We start from the raw sequence: 20,340 nt of genomic DNA on the forward strand, positions 1-20,340 counted from the left end.
GGAAGACTGAAGATGTTTATGGAGTCAGGAGAGGGTAATGGGAAAAGGGCAGTAAGTGGCAATCAGGAGAAGGTGGGTGGTGGCACGGGTGTCCCAAGAGCTCCCCACGCAACAGCAGGATTTTCCTCATCTCTGAGCAGGATGTCTGGCTCCAGCAAAACTCCAAAGGTCTCTTGGGGACTGGCAAACTAGAGACTCAACAGGTCTCTCTGACTGGACAATGGGACAAGATTATCCCTGCCTGCTCTTTTTTTGGCAGTGGCTAAGTTTCTGAAGTTGCTATGTCACATGGTGACAAGTCTCGTACCTGCCACCCCTCTCCTCTATTCACAGGAGCCCCTCACGCAGACCACACTTTCCACCCAAGCTCTTTCCAACACTGGCTCTTAGCTTCCAACAGCGAGCAGCCTCTTTCCAGGGCTGCTGTGAGACTGTGGGACGAATGGAAGGTGGCTTCCGCCTCCAGACCCCATGTGGATATCAGATGTTATTATCTGTACCATCTCTTGGGGAAACCATGCTACCTCTTCTCTCTGTTCTCTATTTTGCCACTAGAGAAACAGAAAATAAGGCCGGGGGCAGTGGCTTACACCTGTAATCCCAGCACTTTGGGAGGCTGAGGCGGGAGGATCACCTGAGGTCAAGAGTTCGAGACCAGCCTAACTAACATGGTGAAACCCTGTCTCTACTAAAAATACAAAAACTAGCCAGGCATGGTGGTGCACTCCTGTAGTCTCAGCTACTCAGGAGGCTGCGGCAGGAAAATTGCTTGAACCTGGGAGGTGGAGGTTGCAGTGAGCTGAGATTATGCCATTGCACTCCAGCCTGGATGACAAGAGCAAAAGTCCGTCTCAAAAAAAAAAAAAAAAAAGAAAGAAATAGAAAATAAGACTGAAAAAATGGAAAAACAAACAAAAAAAAGGGCCAGGCACGGTGGCTCATGCCTGTAATCCCAGCACTTTGGGAGGATGAGGTGGGGGGTCATGAGGTCAGGAGTTTAAGACCAGTCTGGCCAAGACGGTAAAACTCCATCTCTATTGAAAATACAAAAATTAGCCGGGCGTCGTGGTGGGCGTCTGTAACCCCAGTTACTTGGGAGGCTGAGGCAGAGAAATGCTTGAACATGGAAGGCGGAGGTTGCAGTGAGCCAAGATCACACCACTGCACTCCAGCCTGGGCAACAGAGCAAGACTCCGTCTCAAAAACAACAACAACAACAACAAAAAAACAAAAGAGAGAGAATACAGGCAAGGTATTTAAAAGGCTTGGTTGCCCACCTCCCCAGAACAACTGGAACAAGGCTCCTCCATGAGGCCAGTTAAAGGACGGTGCTTTGTGTGCCCTTCTTTGCCGCCCACAGAGGCCTGGCCCAAGACTGGGTGTGGCCCCTGATGCAAGAGAAGCCCAGCCATGCCCTCCATGACCTGGCACCGGAAGGGAGCTGGGCTGGGCAGATCTTCCTATTGTGACTGTGTCCCCAGGGCACCCCAGTTCCGATCACTCTGAAGCCATCCTTGCCACTGCCCATCACTCGAATGAACGCAAATGGGTCTATGAATTAATACCAGTAAGGCCAACGATAGGCTCACCGACACAAACAGTGTGGCCTATTATTTCTTAAACAGCTGGGTTAAACGTCCTGAAACACAAAGTCAGGGCATCAGAGGCCCTGCATCCCCAAAGTACACAGGATGAACGCAGGCATCTTTCTGAAGCACTGACTTTAACTGGTAGTCTTTGGGGAGAGGGGGAAGGAGTTGTAGGACTCAATCTGCAGGGTTCTTTTTAAACTACAAAACAGGAGGAGCTGAAGAAATGTGAGAATATGTTGTTTTAGGCTGCTTCTGCAGACTGTGACCAGGGACAGAACTGTCTCAACAAATCAGTACCGCTGAGGAAGTTACAGACACGCCATGTGCAGAGATGAATGTATGGAGGCTGTTTACCTTAACAGTACTTATGCTAGAAAAAATGGAAGAGCAGTGTAAACGTCCAAGTGTAGGTCACTGTGTGAATAAATGATGGCACATTAATTCAGCAAAGCAGGAGGAGGCCATGAAAATGAGCAACCTGTTTGTAAGATCCTCCAAGAAAGGTGGGGGTAGAAAGGCTGTACCACTTAGAAAGGGCCTGGAAGACCATGGATCAGGGGTTGCTCCATGACGTGGCACAGCGGCACAGAGTTTAAACCGGGCACTTACAATGTGCCAGACCCCACAGTGGTATCACAGGCACCCCTGCCACGTAACCCTGGAAGGAGCCCCCTTCTGCTGTTCCGTGGGCTGCCCAAGGATTTAACCCCAGACTCAAACCAGACAGTCCCATTCCAGGGCTGAAGGGAACCAGATGTAAGAAAAACCCAACAGTCAGGAGACAGCAGGCGGAGAGGTGCTGGGTAGACTCAGAGAACGCCGCTGCCCCCAAAGGGACGCTCCAGCCCACGTTACACACAGGAGCCTGTAGTTTCAGGACCTCCCACTTTTCCCAGAAGGAAACTGAGTCATCCACTAACTCTGATCAATCTACTGTCACCAGGTCTCTAGAGATGATTTTCTCTTGGGAAAAATCAATAAATGTTAAAAAACAAAATGCTGCAAATGTTTCAAAATGCCACTGGCTAAGATGCCCTTTCCTGTCCACCCACTGGTGCCACCTCCCTCTTCACATCCAGTAACAGGAGGAACCAACTAGCGAAGCATTTTTTCCTTGAGGAGGCTTACGGGGACATGACCACAACCTGGTATCTTAACCAGGCCAGCTGCCAGGGCCCTGGCCTTTGGATTTTCTTTTCTTTTTTGTAGAGACAGGGTCTCGCTACATTGCCCAGGCTGTTTTCAAACTCCTGGGCTCAAATGATCCTCCTGTCTTGGCCTCCCGAAGTGCTGGGATTACAAGTGTGAGCCACCATGCCTGGCCATGTTTGGATTTTCTTGCAGAGCTGCACAGAAATAGTAGAGGGAGGGTAAAGAAGCTGGGAATACCATCGAGACAAAAATCCCCTTTGCTCTAAGGGAACCACTGTTACCTGTCATTGGTAAACAGGACATAGGTATCTGAAGTACACAGAATTCAAGCAGGTAGTTTAGAATAACTGCTTTGTTGCCAGTTCGTCTGGAGCAGTTCTCATCTGGGGGCTCTTGCTACTAAAGGGACATCTGGTAAGGTCTGCAGACATTTTTGGTTGTAATTGAGAGCTGCTGCCAGCTTGCAGTGGGTGGAGGCCAGGGATGCTGCTAAGTACCCTACAACGCACAGGATGGCTCCCCACAAATGGTTATCTTGACCAAAATGTGACTAGTGCTGGGCTGAGAAGCCCTGCTCCAGAGACCCAGCCCTGTGTTTCAGCATTGTTCCCTTCTCCTCCACTTTTTCCTTTCTATGTATTATCAAGGAACAGCCTGGTGTTGGTAACATTCAGCTTCTGTTGGGAGGAGGAAAGAAGCGGAAACTCAGGTTATCATCCACAGATCTGCTAGGGCAACGTGACCCAACAGCTACTACACAGAATTCTGAACATGGGCCCAGAACAAGATGCATGCGAAGTCCAGGCAGGAACGGTGGGACACCAGGCAAGAGGTAAATGACAGTCCACGAGGGCGCTCCCAGCCCCACTCTTGGCTGTTAGAGAAGAACAAGGACTGGATTTGGTGCATTTACTGGCCTGAGCTCCTAGCTTGCTAAGAAGCAGAACAGGAAAAAATTAACAACATAATGAAGTTGGCAACTACGTATTATGAAAGAAAAATAAATGCCAATCCACTAAGAAGATTTTCACAAAGTTTACTTGTAAGAAAAATGATAAATCTAAGTAACACAAAACTTAATTGAGTAAAACATGAACCAGGCACCACTTAAAAGTTCTGAAAAATCCTGAGAAATCTTCCTGTTTTCTCTTCAAGTTTTCAGAGAATCTGTCTGCTTATTTTAACGTTCAGCTACCCCAAAATATATGAATAAATACTATGGAAACACTACCCATGAGTCCTGTGTGGGCACCTGTCCTGTCCTGATCCGGTCCTCCTCTCCAAGAGAAAAGCACCATTGGTGCCAGTGTGTCTTTCCAGTCCTTCTCCTATGAGCACCCACATAGGCAGCTGGATACCCTAAGTATACTTAAAATTTGGTATTGCTTTATGTGTGTGTACTTAAACAAAACGTATTCTAACCACTCGCCCACAACTAGCTTATTCAATTGCAGCTTAGGATTTATTCCAGTCTGCATAGACCCCAGGCTACTAGAAGACTCCTTGTGAATGACAACTGTCTTGCTATTTTAAAGAAGGGGCCAAAGGCCTCCTTGTACACGTGTGGAGGGATCGAGGTGGAACTGCTAGGCTGGAAGAGAAATGTGTGCTTGAGATTTTTACAATTTGAAAGTGCGGGCCAAAGCATCCTCTGACATGTCTGTGCCACTTAACACCCAACCCCGCCCCCATGCAGGGGCTCCCCATTCACCTCACCACACTTGCCAGCAGGTACAGCTGGCCATGGACTGTGTGTGTGTGTGTGTGTGTGTGTGTGTGTGTGTGTGTCGGGCGGGGAGGGCTGTATGGGTGGAAAGTTGAGTTTGGAAGTATCAAAGAAGTTATGGAAAAGGGAACCAACGTTTGTCGAGGACATGCCATGTACCAAGCATTGTACAGGTGCCTTACCATTACAGACAAAACTTAAGAACGAGATTTTCACATGGTAGTTGAATTCCTGGCCTTTCAATACGGCGGCTGACCTAGACTCAGGAGGCGGGACAGGAGCAGCACTCTCCCACCCAGAGCCATGAAAGTATCAAAGTGCGCCCCCTAGTGGGAACACAACATTACACACATGCAAGATGCCTGTCATCCCATTAGGGTTTAGGTGAGATAGAACACGTTGGGGGAAGAATTCTCTTCATTGTACAAACTAAAACTATTTGAAGATGTCATATATGTATGTGATTTCTAATTCACTCTTCAACTCTCTGTGCAGAGCTAGTAATTAGAAAAGCATTTTGAATCCTGGGCTAATAGGATCACTGGAGTCAAAGGCTGGAAATCTAGATCAAGAAAAGTGTTTAAAAAAATACATTTCATAAAAACACATTAACCCAGAAATGTTCAAATATTTAATATGTGTTTTTAAAATCTGGCCTCTCACTGGCTAAAAATGGGCAAATGTGAGCATAAAATTGTCCCATGTGATTATAACACATTGAATGAATAAAAATCCAGGAATCCATGGCAGAGACAAGGGCAGGGGAGGAGAGATAGGGAGGGGGAAGGGAGAGGCAGGGAGGAAGAAGGCAGCTCTTGTTCATTGAAGTAGAGAGAATAACAGTGGTGGAAAAATCACCACTTGGCAATTCTCATATAAAGATTTAGGCAAAGATATTCAAAAAGTGCTAAAACCACGATGTTCAAGGTCACTGGGGAACAGGATCTTTTTATTTTTATTTTTATTTTTTTTTATTGAGACGGAGTCTCGCTCTGTCGCCCAGGCGGGAATGCAGTGGTGTGATCTCGGCTCACTGCAAGCTCCGCCTCCCGGGTTCACGCCATTCTCCTGCCTCAGCCTCCTGAGTAGCTGGGACTACAGGCACCCGCCACCGCGCCCGGCTAATTTTTTGTATTTTTAGTAGAGACGGGGTTTCACCGTGCTAGCCAGGATGGTCTTGATCTCCTGACCTCGTGATCCACCCGCCTCGGCCTCCCAAAGTGCTGGGATTACAGGCGTGAGCCACCACGCCTGGCCCGGGAACAGGATCTTCACAGGATGCTACAGAGTGACCACGTGGATTTCTTAATTGAAATAGTGAGTCACTATCTTAGCCAAGTGACCAAACTCAGTATCACTCACAGGGGGCCCCTGATGAGACCCAATGGGAAGCACACAGCGAGGGATGTGAAGTATCCTCCCCAAGAATTCTTATCCCGGTCTAATCAGGACTCAGACTTCACTCCCAGCTGGCAGACATCATACAGTTAAGGAACCAATGAGGCAAATCCAAAATGTTATACAATTTACAAGACAATGGCCAGGCACAGTGGCTCACACCTGTGACCTCAACACTTTGAGAGGCTGAAGCGGGCAGAATGCTTGAGTCCAGGAGTTCGAGACCAGCCTGGGCTACATGGTGAAACCCCGTTTCTACACAAACACAAAAAACAGCCAGGTGTGGTGGCGCATGCCTATAGTCCCAGCTACTTGGGAGGCTGAGATAGGAGGATCACTTGAGCCCAGGAGGTTGAGGCTGCAGTGACTCATGTTTGCACCACTGCACTCCAGCCTGGGTGACAGAGCACCCTGTCTCAAAAAACAAAACAAACAAACAAACAAACAAACAAAATTTACAAGACAACCAGTCTGGATTCTTCAAAAAGTCAAAGCCATATGAAAAAGGGGGGAAAAAGATGAAGAATGAGAAACTGTCTTTAATAAGAGAGACTAAAGAGAAAAAAAAACAACCAAATGCAGTGAATGAATTCTGGTTGGATCCTGATTTTTAAAAACCAGCAAAAAATAGGCACAAAGTTATTTTGTGACAATTGAGAAATTTGAAAACTATTAGATACTATAAAATAATTGTTATTAGGTGTGATAATGTAATTGCGGTTATGCAGAGGAATCTCCTTATACTTAGACATAATTCAGTATTTAGGTCATGTCTGCAATATTCTTTCAAATGGTGCAGGAAAACGGTAAAATCTCTATAGATAAAGCAAATATGGGAATCATTCACTGTTGAATCGACCGGAGAGTAAATGGGGGTATTTGATGTATTCTTTTAACTGTTCCACGTGTGTGCAAGAATGATGACTTCAAGGAAGACGAACGGAAGTGGGCTGGAGTATGCCAGGCGTGGGAACCGTGCTGGGGCTGTAAGGGGAAGGCCAGATCCCTAGGGCCTGGTAAAGCATTCTGGACTGCCTGCCGATGAGAAACTCCTGATGGTCAGTCAATTCAAGCAGCAAGTGGTCTGGTCCAGGGACACGCTAGGAAGATCCTCTGGCTGTTGCTAAGGAAAATGCCTGGTTGGGGACAGAGCTGGAGGCAGGTGCCAGTTAGGAAGTAGGCAAGCAGAGACCACCAGAATGGAAATGGGAGACACATGAGATAGCAGTGGGTGTATGGCGAGGGCGAGGGCGAGGGGAGAAGAGCAAGACACGGCCCCCACGTGGTGTCACTAGTGAGATGGGGCAGGCAGGAGCAAGGGGGGTATAGGGGCACATTTTCTTTCGTTACAGAGATAATCAAGTTAAAACAATGGGTTCAGTGAGTCGGGGGTAAGAACGTTGGAGAGAAGACCCCTGAGAGCCCTCCAAGCACACATGCCCGGGGGCTGTTACAGAGTTGGGCATAGAGCCCAGAGAAGAGCTCAGGAGAGAAACACGACTCTGGGAGTCATCAGCACATCTGCAGACACCCCAAGGGGGAAGGAGATGAAGGCCTAGAGGAGAGTCCCCTGGAGAGGGAGGACCCTGAAGACAGCCACGTATCAGGCATGTTGGGGCAGATCTGCCCCTCAGCCCAGGACTCAGAGTCCCTCAGGAAATGCTTGCTGACGGAGTGCTGATGGAACCGCTGGCAGAAGACGGGAACTATCATAGTGTAGGAACAGCTTTGAAGTTCTACATTTTAAATTCAAGAAGCCAATTTGCTAACATTACCCATCATTTAGTTCCATCTCAATTTAAGAGATGGTAAAACCAACAAGCAGATATTAATTTTTTCGGTAATGACAATTTTATGACTAAACCTTACATTGCATGTTTACCTAGATATGATTAGAGATCAACTTCTGAAGTGAACAAATCACAACCCCTAAAACTAAATACTAAGACCAACCCTAAACACTGAATAATGATGCCATGTGGTAAAGCCATAGACACTGGCCCACCGTGTTGTTGAAAAGAAAATGCTCATTTATTCTTGTGAATGCCACAATGTTGTAGGGTATCAAGCACTTACCAGGTGACTCATGCTGGTACCAGTGGCCCAGTGAATCAGTCAATCATGTCCAAATCATGTGTTGATTTTTAGAGATTGTTTATATTCGACACAGCTTCAAAAGTTACATAACATTACCGTTGGTGCCTCCGTCTGCCACAGGGAGCACATAAACCCCTTACACCGTCCCCATCACACTGAGACAGGGCAAGTGACCTGCAGTTTCAACAAACATTTATCTTGATGCTGCTGTTCCAGAGGATCCTTTCAGTTTCTGATTAACTGACAAAAATCATTATTTTCCAGCCTTTTATTTGGAGATGAGGTCTCACTCTGTCACCCAGACTGGAGTGCAGCAACACAATCAGAGCACACTGCAGATTTCACTTCCCAGGCTCAAGCGATCCTCCCAACCCAGCCTCCTGAATAGCTGGGACCACAGGTGTACACTACTCTGCCTGGTTAATTTTTAAATTTTTTTTGTAGAGATGGGGTCTTGCTGTGTTGTAGCTGGGAACACAGGTGCACACGACTCTGCCTGGCTAATTTTTAAATTGCAGAGATGAGGTCTTGCTGTGTTGCCCAGGCTGGTCTCCAACTCCTGAGCTCAAGCAATCCTCCTGCCTCACCCTCTCAAAGTGCTGGGATTATAGGTGTGAGCCACCTCACCTGGCAATTTCCAGCCTTTCAGAAAGTTCTGAGATTTTTATACATCCCATATTTTGATTATTGGATTTATCAGAACATAATATTGAGTTAGGTCAAACCTCAGACATGAGCAGGTACAGCATGATGGATGAAGAGGAGGTTCTGTCAAGTTGCCTGGCTTCAAATCGTGTTCTCTAAGTTAAAATCTCAATGGCTTCCCTGTGCCTCAGTTTCCTCATCTAGAAAATGATGGTGATGATGTTTCTCAAACGGAGTTAATATACATTAGAATGATGCCCGTCACAGAATGGCACTACATTAGCATTCACGTTCATTTTTATTAATAAATGTGAATTATTAATTAATCAATGTGAATGCTTTGACAGACACACACTGAATTCATCCTATTAAGTGGAGGTGAAATTCAACAGGAACAAAGAGAAGGAAGACTCACACTGAAGGCCATTCTTGTCTCTTACCGGCTTTCACAGGCTCCGTCAGTCTCCACCTCAGCCTTGCCCTGGGCTGGCAACTGCCGGGGCGGCAGTGGCCCGGACGCCTACCCAACCTTACTGCACACTTGTGGGCTCTCAGGTGCTCCCAGGGCCGGCCCTGCGGGCTGCAGTTCCCACAGGTGGCCACACGAAGGCGTCTCCGGCATCAGCCGGCAGCCATAGCCTCGGGAGGCAAGGGGGCACTAGCGGGCCCCCAAGTGTTCACCGGGTTCTCTTCTAGTCTGGGAGGAGCCGAGAGCAGGGTCCAGGAGGCAAGACTTACAGGAATTTGACTGGCATAGACAGTGGCCAATCAGATGTCCGGGCTGTGGGAGCGGAGGCCCTGGCGGAGGGCGGGTGTGACTACTGACCCCTCGCCAGGGCTACACCTGTGCAGACCCAGCCACGTTGAGCTGACTGTGGGCCTGAAGGAGGCTGGCCATGGGGTGTCGGCCGCCTCTGAAGGCACCGATGGCCCACGCCCACATTACCTACCCGAGGGCTCAAACGTGTGCTGAAAACACGCCTGGGGGGCTGCTGGCACAAGCAGAACCCTCCGCTTACCTTGGGCTGCGTATCGACAGGAGCCGTCCTCCACCAGCACGTTATAGAAAGGCTGGTGGTGGCCGTGCGGCAGGCTGTGGACGTTCATGTTCCGGATCCACTCGTGTCCCATCATGCAGGTGGGGTCCCAGCCGTAGATCACACAGTTATAGCCATACCTAGTTAACACAGGAGGCGCAGTCAGTCCCTGCAGACCTGGCCGCAACAACCTCCAGACAACCGCGTGGCTTCTCAGCTCACATCCTCAGTTACCTGCTTTACTCCACGGTGAATCATTTTTCAGGACACCCCTAACCCCTTTTATAAACACCTCTTATTATCAACATAGCACTTTATCTGGAAAAGAATAAACTTTTCAACAAAAAGTGATTAGATGACAACTGGTTACCCAAAAGAAAAAGGTATGGGGACCTGGCCTGACAACACCACACCAAATTCAATTCTCAGTACAACCAAGACTCAGATGTTTAAATGCAGAACTTCTAAAATAGAAAGTATCTTCATGACTCAAGATAGGGAAGGTTTGTTAAAACAACGCACTAAAAATACAGCCCGTAAAGGAAAAGACTAACCAATTTGACATCACTAAAACCAAGAGACTAACAAATCCTGATCCAAACATTTAAAAATATGAGACAACTGGGGAAATAGGAACTCTCACTAGATACTGCATGAAGTTAAGGAACTGGGGTTTTCTAGATGTGATAACAAGATGTTAAATACGAAAAGACAGAGAAGGAGAGAGCGCCCCTGCCTTTTAGAGGTACATACTGAAATCGCTACAGGTGAAATGGCATCTGGCACTTGCGTCAATTAACCCAGGGAGGAAGGTCTGGACGGTGCAGGGGAGAGTAAGATTCACCCCGCACGGCAGCTGTTGAGGCTGGATGACAGGAATACCACCTGGTTCCTTGTAGTCCTTTCTCTCTTATAAACCTTTGCAAATTTCCATTTAAAAGTTAAAATAAAATGCAATAAAGAATGAAAACCACCAGCCAAAAACTGGGAAAAGATATTTGCAACTTATCGTCATGTAGAGACTGATACACAGAAGAACAACTACATATCATATTAGGGAGGACTAATAACTCAATAGAAAAAAAAAACACGAAATGGGCCAGGTGCGGTGACTCATGCCTGTAATCCTAGCACTTTGGGAGGCCGAGACGGCAGATCACTTCAGGTCAGGAGTTAGTGACGAGCCTGGCCAACATGGTGAAACCCTGTCTTTACTAAAACACAAAAAATTAGCCAGGCGTGGTGGTGTGCACCTGTATCCCAGCTACTTGGGAGGCTGAGGCATGAGAATCGCTTGAACTGGGAGGCAGAGGTTGCAGATGAGCTGAGACTGCACCACTGCACTCCAGCCTAGGCAACAGACCCAGACTCTGTCTCCAAAGGAAAAAAAAAAAAAAGAAAAAAAAGAAAAGAAAAACGAAATGTTTGAAGAGGTGCTTAATAAAAGGAAACTTGGAACTTGGATAGCCAGTAAATATATGAAAAGAACCTCAACGTGTTTAGTAACCCAGGAAACAGAAATTAAAACCACAGTGAAGCACTATTTGCCCTTTCTCACATAAGTACACTTTTAAAGGTCTGGCAATAGCACCAGGTGAGAATAGGAACTCCAGGCTCCTAGCCTGCTGGTGGGATGTAAACTGCTCCAATCATTTTGGATACAGTTTAATTTTGCCTGGTAAATAGACCAAGTGCCTACCAGATTTGAAGAGACCGAGATTAAGTGACAAGATATAAGAACAATGAGGAAATGAGAGAAAAAACTTTTGGCTTACAAAGTTACTTCCATGTTCCCACACAGAGAAGGGTCAAACATCTAAAGGCCACTAAAAACACTAGAAGATCTCTCAGGAAAGTAAGTTGCTGCTTAAAAAACACAAAGGTCAAAGACACGGTTCAAAAAGAAAAAAAAAGAGGTTCAGCTTTCTGTCTTCCCCGCGGTGCGCACTCGGGGGATAAGTGATCCAGTCAGCTCCTCCTCCACTGTGTCCTGGGGGCTCACCAGGTGCATGTGTGTCTCCACAGCCCCTCTGGAACGGACACTGCAGGACAGACGATCCTGGGCACTCACCTCTTATGCTTCATAATGAGCCCGATGGAGTAGCAGACATCTCTGTGCTTCTCATCGGAGCGCAGCTTCACCTCTACGCCCACCTCCTCCTTTTTGCGCTCAATGTGCTCTAGAGTGTGCTGCACCAGGTAGCCCACCGCCCCGTGCTGCCCCGGGTCTAGGGTTTGGATGTGCTGGAGGATGTCAAGCACCTTCAAAACAAGACAGAAAGACTAAAAGATAATATTTTCAGCTAGGCCTTTTCTTTTTTGCGGCGAGGGATTTAGACCTACCTACGTAACCTAACAAAGGACCATAAGGGGTGGCTATGCCCTGATCGCCCTGGTCCAGGTCTCTGGGCCATTCTCTGACAGACCGCCACCAAATCGGCACTGCAGATGCCCAGGGTTGGGCTCTACTGTAACACTGGCAGCTGGCCCAGGACACCCCAATTCAACCACTGTCAACCTGAGGAGTTCTTTGGAAACCAGTGTCCTGGGATAAGTGCTGGGGACGCAGGCGAGGGCCCGCCACCTAGGGCACTCTGGGTGAGGTGGGCTCTAACAGCACCTAGCATGCTTGGTCGGCATGGGAAATGTGAGAATCCACATTTTTTCAATACACAGGAACGATTTTCACTTGCCACTCATGAATTCAGAGGGAAAAAAAGTGCTAAATTGCTTTAATCGAGACCGAGAGGATGTTTGACACAACTGCCTCAGTGCTGGAAAAGATGGAAAAGGTCACAGAGTGGGCACCAAAGGGATGCATTCGTTGAGTTTATGAAGCTACACTAGAAGGAGGGAGCCACGTATATCAGAGTTCTAAAATCCTGCTGGTCACTTCAGTGATCTTAACTCATCATGGTATTTGGTATCCAGCAGGCAGCAGGAGAAACTACATCTATGCAGAGGTTAAACTAGTAGCACAGAGTAGCAGGTCTGTCTGACTCCACTATTACCGCCTCTACTGCACACAGTGCCTCTGTGGAAAAAACTCCACGTTTAAAAAGACACAGACATACAATTATTTCGCACCCATTATGTTTACAGCCCTTAGCATAGAATTTCTGACAAGGTTCTCCTTCCAGTTGAGTGAGTCCTGGATTACAGCCTGCTTAGCACATTATAGCAACCTGGACTCTAGGCCCAGATCTGTCAGACTAGCTGGTGTTTTTACCTCTGAATTCCTTTCTTAGCTTATCAAATCATGAGTAATCACTGTCCTATTTGCTGATGCAGTGTGAGCCTGTCAAAGTATTGTGAAAACTCCAGTTTTATGCACCATGTTATTATCTTCCCTTTCAGACTGAGACGTGCTGGACCTCAACATTTACTGAACACTATTCTCTGCTGGTCACTGTGCCAAGTCCATCAGGTTTTTTGTTTCACTTAATCCTTCCCATTTGAAGGTCAGTAATTTCTTGATCTTCAAATTGGGAGGATTAGGTGGAAAAAAAAAAAAAAAAAGCTTTTAATCACTTCCCAAACAGGACTCAGGCTTAGTGAAGTGACTTGCCTGGGGTCACAGGGTTGTGGAGAGGTGGAGTGAGGCTGTGGCTCTGGGTGTGAAGATCAACTCTTGGTCTCAACCAGTGTCATACCCTAGCAAGAGTAGGAGCATTTTAAATTAACTACTACAAAAAGTTCCAAACACATAAAAATGGACAAAACAGTATAATCTCAAGTACCCCAAACCCAGTTTTGACAAGAATCAACAGACAGCCAATCCCCCTGTGCCTCTAACTCCAGCCGGGTGCTTTTAATTCTGGGACACTCTCAGATTTACCCTTTACGTAAACAGGAAGCGCCTACTGACAGTGCCTGCATAATGGCTGTCCTTGTGGCCTGAAAGAGTACCAACAAGCCGCTTTTTCTGCCCCTCCACACACACACACAGCTCCCCTTCTCTCCTAGCAGCCACCTCCCCACCAGATAAGTAAAACGGTCAGAACTTGGCATTGTCACAGAACAGAGGAAGTCTAGATAAGGTCAAGGATAATTACCCCCACCTTCGCTGGATGTGTGGCTGAGAGCGAAGGGAGAGGGCAGAAACGAAGACATTGTGCCTCATGTCCTGGTGTATTTGCAGACAGTGTTGACCCAGGCACCATGCCGTCCCCACCAAATATTCTAGGCCTAGAATGCCGCAAGATCACCATTTCTGGGGCGGAGATCCTGGATTGGGGTCTATTACCCATGATGCATTTCCCTATACTGCTCTTCTCCCTCTAGCCTAGGGGTTGGTAAACTTTTTCTGTAAAGGGCTAGAGAAGAGACACTAGGCTTTGGGGGCCACACAGTCCCTGATTTAATTACTCAACTCTGCCACTGTAGCTTGAAAAAAGCTACAGATAATAAGTAAACAAACACAACTTATTCACAAAAACAGGCTTTGTGAATCTGGCCCACAAGCTGTAGTTTGCTGGCCCTGCTCTGTCCCTGAATTCCAGGTTCCCTCTAAGGTTCTCTCGGAAGTTCTTGGCTCTGCTTTCTTGAGATCCACTGTCTATGGGATCCGCTACTTCTGGGGCTTCAGTTACCAGATGCTGATGCTGGGAGCTCCTGCTAAAGGCTACTGGGCATCTGCACTCGATGGCTTCAGGTCAGGACGAATGCATCATACCCCACACAAAACACTCTCCTACTACCAAAACAGGCCTGCTCTCCAAATACCTACTTTCAGAGTGGCATAAACTGCCCCGTGTTGAAAAATCTGGACATCCTCTTTGAGTCTTCTTTATTCATATCTAATGAAGTTCTGCCACATTTTTTTTGAGACAAGGTCTCACCCTGTCACCCAGGCTGGAGTGCAGTGATGTGATCATGGCTCATTGCAGCCTTGGCCTTGACCTCCCAGGCTCAGGAGATCCTCCCACCTCAGCCTCCCAAGTAGCTGGGACTACAGGCACGTGTGCGGTTACTTTTTGTATTTTATTTTGGTAGAGACCGGGTTTTGTCATGTTGCTCAGGTTGGTCTCAAACTCCTGGCCTCAAGTGATCCACCTGCCTTTGCCACCCCAAGTGCTGGGATTACAGGCGTGAGCCACTGCACCTGGCAGTCATTTCTTAATTATTCATTTAAACAATTTTTTGAGCTCCTATCATGGGCCAGGAATTGTGTTGAGAACATGGGAAAGGTGACAGTTAGGAACAAGACCTGGTCCTGGTCCTTAAAGAACATGTTCTAATGGAGACGGATGACGGAGCAGCAGCTACCACAGACTGGACGAAGCTCTAGGAAGGGCAAGCACAGGAACGACGGGAAAACATGACCTGGCCGCACACAGGAACCAGGCCTGGAAGGGGTTTCAGAGGAGGCAGAAGTCTAAGCTGACAGCTGGGCAGAAGTGAGCCAGCAAATGGAGTTGAGGATGAGCAGAGGCCCTGGGCAGAGACGCAGCACATGCAAAAGACTGAAGCAAGACAGCGCAGGGACACAGACAAAGTGGTGGGTGCAGCAGAGGACCAAGGAACTCCACGGGAGGCGAGGAGCATCAGGCAAGCAGGGCCAGACCGCTGAGAACCTAAAAGCCACACGGAGGAGAGCAAGTCTGGTCTTCAAGGCAACAGGAGAGCCACCCTGAGGGGTTTAAGCAGTGAAGGGACCTAACTGATATTTTGTTAAGATTCCTCTGGCCCTCATACAGAGCGGGTTCACAGGGGCTCAGAGTCGAGAGAGGGAGGACAAGCAGGAGGCCAGGGCACTGCTTCGGGCTGCAGAAGTGCTGGTCTCAGCGGGTTGACTTTCACTCGTCTGGGAGACAGAGTCACGTGCAGGGGTGTAGCAGTTGTGTGGATATGCTGGTCTGGAGCCCAGGGTCCAGGCAGGGGTCCAGTGCTCCAGCAGCCACAGCAGACAGGCAGAAACTGACACAAGAAGAGAACTGTCCTAGGGCACAGGTGCAGGGTAGAAGACGTCTAGAAACCATCCTTCAGCCTTGAAGGGATGAACCAGCAAGAGGCTGAGAACCAGAGACCACAGAGCGAAAGTAACTTAGTGTTCCCAGAAAGGAGTAGCCCGCAGTGACGGGGCAAGATACAGAAAGAAAAAGTATCTACTGCATTTATCAACGAGGAGAATGGTTTCAGCCAAAGAGGGTCACTGGCTTCCTTGGCAAGAACAGTGCCTATGGAGGAGGCATGGGAACGGGTCCTGATGTTCTGGGGAGTGAGTGGGAGGCAGACTAAGAGCTTCAGCTCTTGGGGAGGAGGAAAGGTGGCAACCCAGGGAAATTCCTGCAGGGCGGACAGGGAGTTTGCCTTGGGAAATTGGAGGGATACCTTTTCCACTGAAAGGAAGAGAAAGAGGGAAAGGAGAACTATGGATCATGATGAGGACGAAGGTCTGGCAGCAGGAAGGAGGAGGTGCCTGTGTGCTGGCTTCTTCAGAAGCGCTCTGGCCTTGGCCCACTGTACCACGGGATGCCGCGTGGGGTGGGCTCGGGCATCACCTTGCCTGCACTGAACTCCTGGTGCCGTCACGGCATGTGCAGGAGACCTGGCTAAGTTATTTAACTTCTCACTGCCTCGGTTTCATTATTTCCAACATGGCAAAAAGAAAAATAATATCTACCCTATAGGGCTGCTGAGAAGATGGAAGGAGGCGTTCAGTCAGTACTCCTGACTTAAAATCTCACCATCCCGCCCTCTCTATGTCCATCACAGTCATCACAACCCTGGATTACTGTGACAGTGAGCAAGGGAGCTGATGTTTCTTAGCTCTTCCTGATTTAATTCAATTAACAACAAGGCAACCTTCAGGCCTTCCCAGCTCAGGAATGTCTCCCTTTCACTTGATGAAGTCACAGCCTTCCACAAACTGGTCTCACACTCTGTAACAATTTTATACACACATATGTAAAAATACACCTCACACTGCACACTCATCAGCATATAAATCCGTGCTAGGCTGACATCTGCAGGCGCCACACCCTCCCACCCCTGGACCATGTGCAGGCTGTTCCCACTGACTGGAGTCATGTACTTTTCTGCCCTCTGAAGTTGTTTTTCATTTCTCAAGGTCACACCTCAAACCCTTCCTCTGGAGAGGAACCTTGTCCGATTTCTTCAGCACCCCCTGGCTTCTTCTGCACTGGGAGTCCCACAGTTTTCCGTGGCTGTCTCAGGGGCCCTAGCTGGATTATGCATTTATTAAGGGTAGGCAGTCATGCGTGCGCTGGCAATGAGCCACTTTTCTCCCCTAATCTCTGAATGAGGGGTCACCCAGGAGATGGACCCCAGCAGCAAATGTCATGAGGGAAAATGCTCTGCGTGTGGCGATTTTGGAACTAGGGAGGACACCAAAGTTAGTCCCCAGTAAGTCTGTAAAGCCCAAGTACTAAAATGAGTCCAGTGTGGAAGGTAACAACACCTCAGCTTCTGCAGATTTCCCCCTAAAAGGGGATGTTAATAGCATCACTTCTACAATGACTCAAAATTTAACTATCAAATTTACATTTAAAGAAACTTGCAGGCCAGGCACAGTGGCTCACACCTGTAATCCCAGCACTTTGGGAGGCCAAGGCAGGTGGATCACTTGAGGTCAGGAGTTCAAGACCAGCCTGGCCAACAGGATGAAACCCCGTTTCTACTAAAAATATAAAAATTAGCCAGACATGGTGGCACATGTCGGTAATCCCAGCCACTCGGGAGGCTGAGGCAGGAGGATCACTTGAACCTGGGAGGCAGAGGTTACAGTGAGTCAAGATTGCGCCACTGCACTCCAGCCTGGGCAAGAGAGTGAGACTCTGTCTTGAAAAAAAAGAAAAAAGAAAAAGAAAAAAAGAAACTTGCTTTGCTCTGCATCTCATAAAAACTCCTTAACAAGTCTAAAGTAAAAAGTGTATATATATCCTGGTATCAAAAATAAATAGGCAGGGGGTGGGTGCGGTGTCTCAGGCCTGCAATCCCAGCACTTTGGGAGGCCGAGGAACGCGGATTGCTTGAGGTCAGGAGTTCGAGAACAGCCTGGCCAACATGGTGAAACCCCGTCTCTACTAAAACAAATACAAAAATTAGTCAGGCATGGTGGTGTACCTATAGTCCCAGCTACTCGGTAGGCTGAGGCAGGGGAATTGCTTGAACCTGGAAGAGAGAGGCTGCAGTAAGTTGAGATCGTGCCGCTGCACTCCAGCCTGGGCGACGGAGCAAGACTCCATCTCAAAAAAACAAACAAACAAACCCCCAAATAAATAAATAAATAAATAAATAAATAGGCAGGGTGTGGTGGCACACACCTGTAATCCCAGTGCTTTGGGAGGCCAAGATGGGCTTGAGCCCGGGAGTTCAAGGCCAGCCTGGACAACATGGTGAAACTCAGTCTCTATTAAAAAAAAAAAAAAAAAAAAAAAAAATTAAAATACATAAATAAATGAAAATGAATGATTACATCTTGGACAACTAGTTGGTAACTTCGATGGAAAGTTTTCTTTTCCAATAATTCCTCTACCACATTACACAGATATTCTGGGAGGGCATTTGCTATGTGGGCTACTGATGACATCTTTTCTTTTCTTTTTTTTTGAGACAGAGTCTCGCTCTGTTGCCCTGGCTGGAGTGAAGTGGCATGGTATCGGCTCACTGTAACCTCCGCCTCCTGGGTTGGAGCAATTCTCTTGCCTCAGCCTCCTGAGTAGCTGGGATTACAGGTGCCCACCACCACGCCCAGCTAATTTTTGTACTTTTAGTAGAGATGGGATTTCACTATGTTGGTCAGGCTGGTCTTGAACTCCTGACCTCAGGTGATCCACCTGCCTCAACCTCCCAAAGTACTGGGATTACAGGCATGAGCCACCATGCCTGGCTGACATCTTTTCTTAAAACAGGAGCCTTGGGGTTTTCCTACTGATGCATCATTTCTTAGAACTATTTTAGATCTCCGAAGTTGTGAATCAGTGAGACTTTAAATTTAAGCAATGTAGAGTCACTTATAATATTTACTTTTTCAAGGAAGATTTTACCCCTCTCTAATGACACAGGGAGATGAGTTTATGTTGATGGCCTGTGAGACCTCAGAATTAAATTCTGCTCTAAACAAACAAAAAGGACAATTCACATATTTCCAGAGAAGAGCCAGGGCACGGTGGGAATGTGCAGCTGGCTCCTGCACCATTATACACAACGGGCCTCTCCACGTGCTGCATCCACACAGCTCATGGAGGTCAACACCGCAGCCTTCTGAAAAGACATGCTGCTGCCCAAAGGGGGCCATTAAAAAACTGAGAAAATTCAAGTGAAGCAAGTGTCAAAATTCAATGGTTTTCAAAGGGTCCTTCTCTAGTCCAGTGGCTGGACTTGAACATATCTAAGATCCAATTTTCCTGTGCAAACAGGAGTACTTATTCATGGCCAATGTAGTTGCTAACAGTACAGCTAGAGGTTGACCATTTACAGCTTTGCTTTCCCTTGCTGAGTGAGGGTGACTCGGGGAAAATGATCTGAGGGCCCCAGTGGTTGAGTATCGGGGACAGAGGCTTTGTGGTTCTAGGGTTTAAGGAGCTGACCACAAAGAGAACAGGCAATTCCTGGCAGTAGAACCAATTTTCCTTAGAATAAGAGAAGTAAAGAAAATCTAGCAATGGGTTATGATTGGGAGACTGAATAAATTTATCTTTATTCCCCATGTTAACACAAAGATAAGCTTGTGAGGGGCACCCTTCAATCTAGGACTTCCCTTTCTAAGGCAAGTGCAAAGCATCAAAGTAAAATAATTACCTTCTCTGGCCAGATTCCCAGGTGGAAGTAAAGCCTGGCTTGGAGGAGGAGAAGCTGCACCTGGTCCGGGTACATTGCCAGATAGAGATCCAGCGAGTCTCTCAGGAGCTGGTATGACTGATCGATGCCTTCCCTAGCAGAGGAAAAACAATCTTTGTCTTATCCTGCTTGTTTTTTCAGCAAAGACTCTCTTTTTCGAGGCCCAGGTTTTAAATATAATTGACACAAATCCCAAATGTTTTCTGATTCTGGTATTTCTTCTCTGCTCAACAAAGAGATACAATGCTCTTAAGAAAAAAAAATACACAATAAATATAAATCTTGTGCCCTACTTTGGTGATGGGTACAAATTAAAATCAGAAGCATTTTTACTAAGCAGTCACTGCAATAACACTGTACATAATTAAGAATGAATTCTGAAGGCCGGGCGCAGTGGCTCACACCTGTAATCCCAGCACTTTGGGAGGCCAAGGCAGGCAGATCACCTGAGGTCGGGAGTTCAAGACCAGCCTGACCAACATGGAGAAACCCCATCTTTACTAAAAATACAAAAATTAGCTGGGCGTGGTGGCGCATGCCTGTAATCCCAGCTACTCGGGAAGCTGAGGCAGGAGAATCGCTTGAATCCAGGAGACAGAGGTTGTGGTGAACTGAGATCACGCCATTGCACTCCAGCCTGGGCAACAAGAGCGAAACTCTGTTTCAAAAAAAAAAAAAAAAGAATTCTGAGTAGGCGGAGCACAGAGGATATTTTTGGCCAGTGAAACTACTCTGTGTGATACTATAAAGGGGGACACATGTCATTATGTGTTTGTGCAAGCACACAGAATATATGACACCAAGAGTGAACCCTCATGGAAACTGGACTCTCGGTGATAATGATGCATCAGTGCAGGTTCACTGGCTGCAACAAATGCACTGCTCTGGT

At 47.4% G+C, this 20,340-nt stretch overlaps 1 protein-coding gene across 2 annotated transcripts in view; it reads right to left on the minus strand.

The window, feature by feature from the left end:
• Positions 1 to 20,340, minus strand: part of FBXO21 (F-box protein 21) — a 48,812-nt gene that overhangs the window by 4,433 nt on the left and 24,039 nt on the right. Inside the window, exons 9-11 of one of the 2 annotated variants that reach the window (XM_055236052.2) lie at positions 19,413 to 19,545; positions 11,719 to 11,930; positions 9,630 to 9,787 (exon numbers count right to left, since the gene is read on the minus strand). In XM_055236052.2, the coding sequence (XP_055092027.1) occupies positions 9,630 to 9,787; positions 11,719 to 11,930; positions 19,413 to 19,545 (503 nt within the window). The remainder of the gene's footprint in view (positions 1 to 9,629; positions 9,788 to 11,718; positions 11,931 to 19,412; positions 19,546 to 20,340) is intronic. The other variant, XM_055236053.2, reaches the window with a different exon arrangement.

Source organism: Symphalangus syndactylus, chromosome 13, assembly GCF_028878055.3.
Source record: "Symphalangus syndactylus isolate Jambi chromosome 13, NHGRI_mSymSyn1-v2.1_pri, whole genome shotgun sequence".
Classification (NCBI taxonomy): domain Eukaryota; kingdom Metazoa; phylum Chordata; class Mammalia; order Primates; family Hylobatidae; genus Symphalangus; species Symphalangus syndactylus.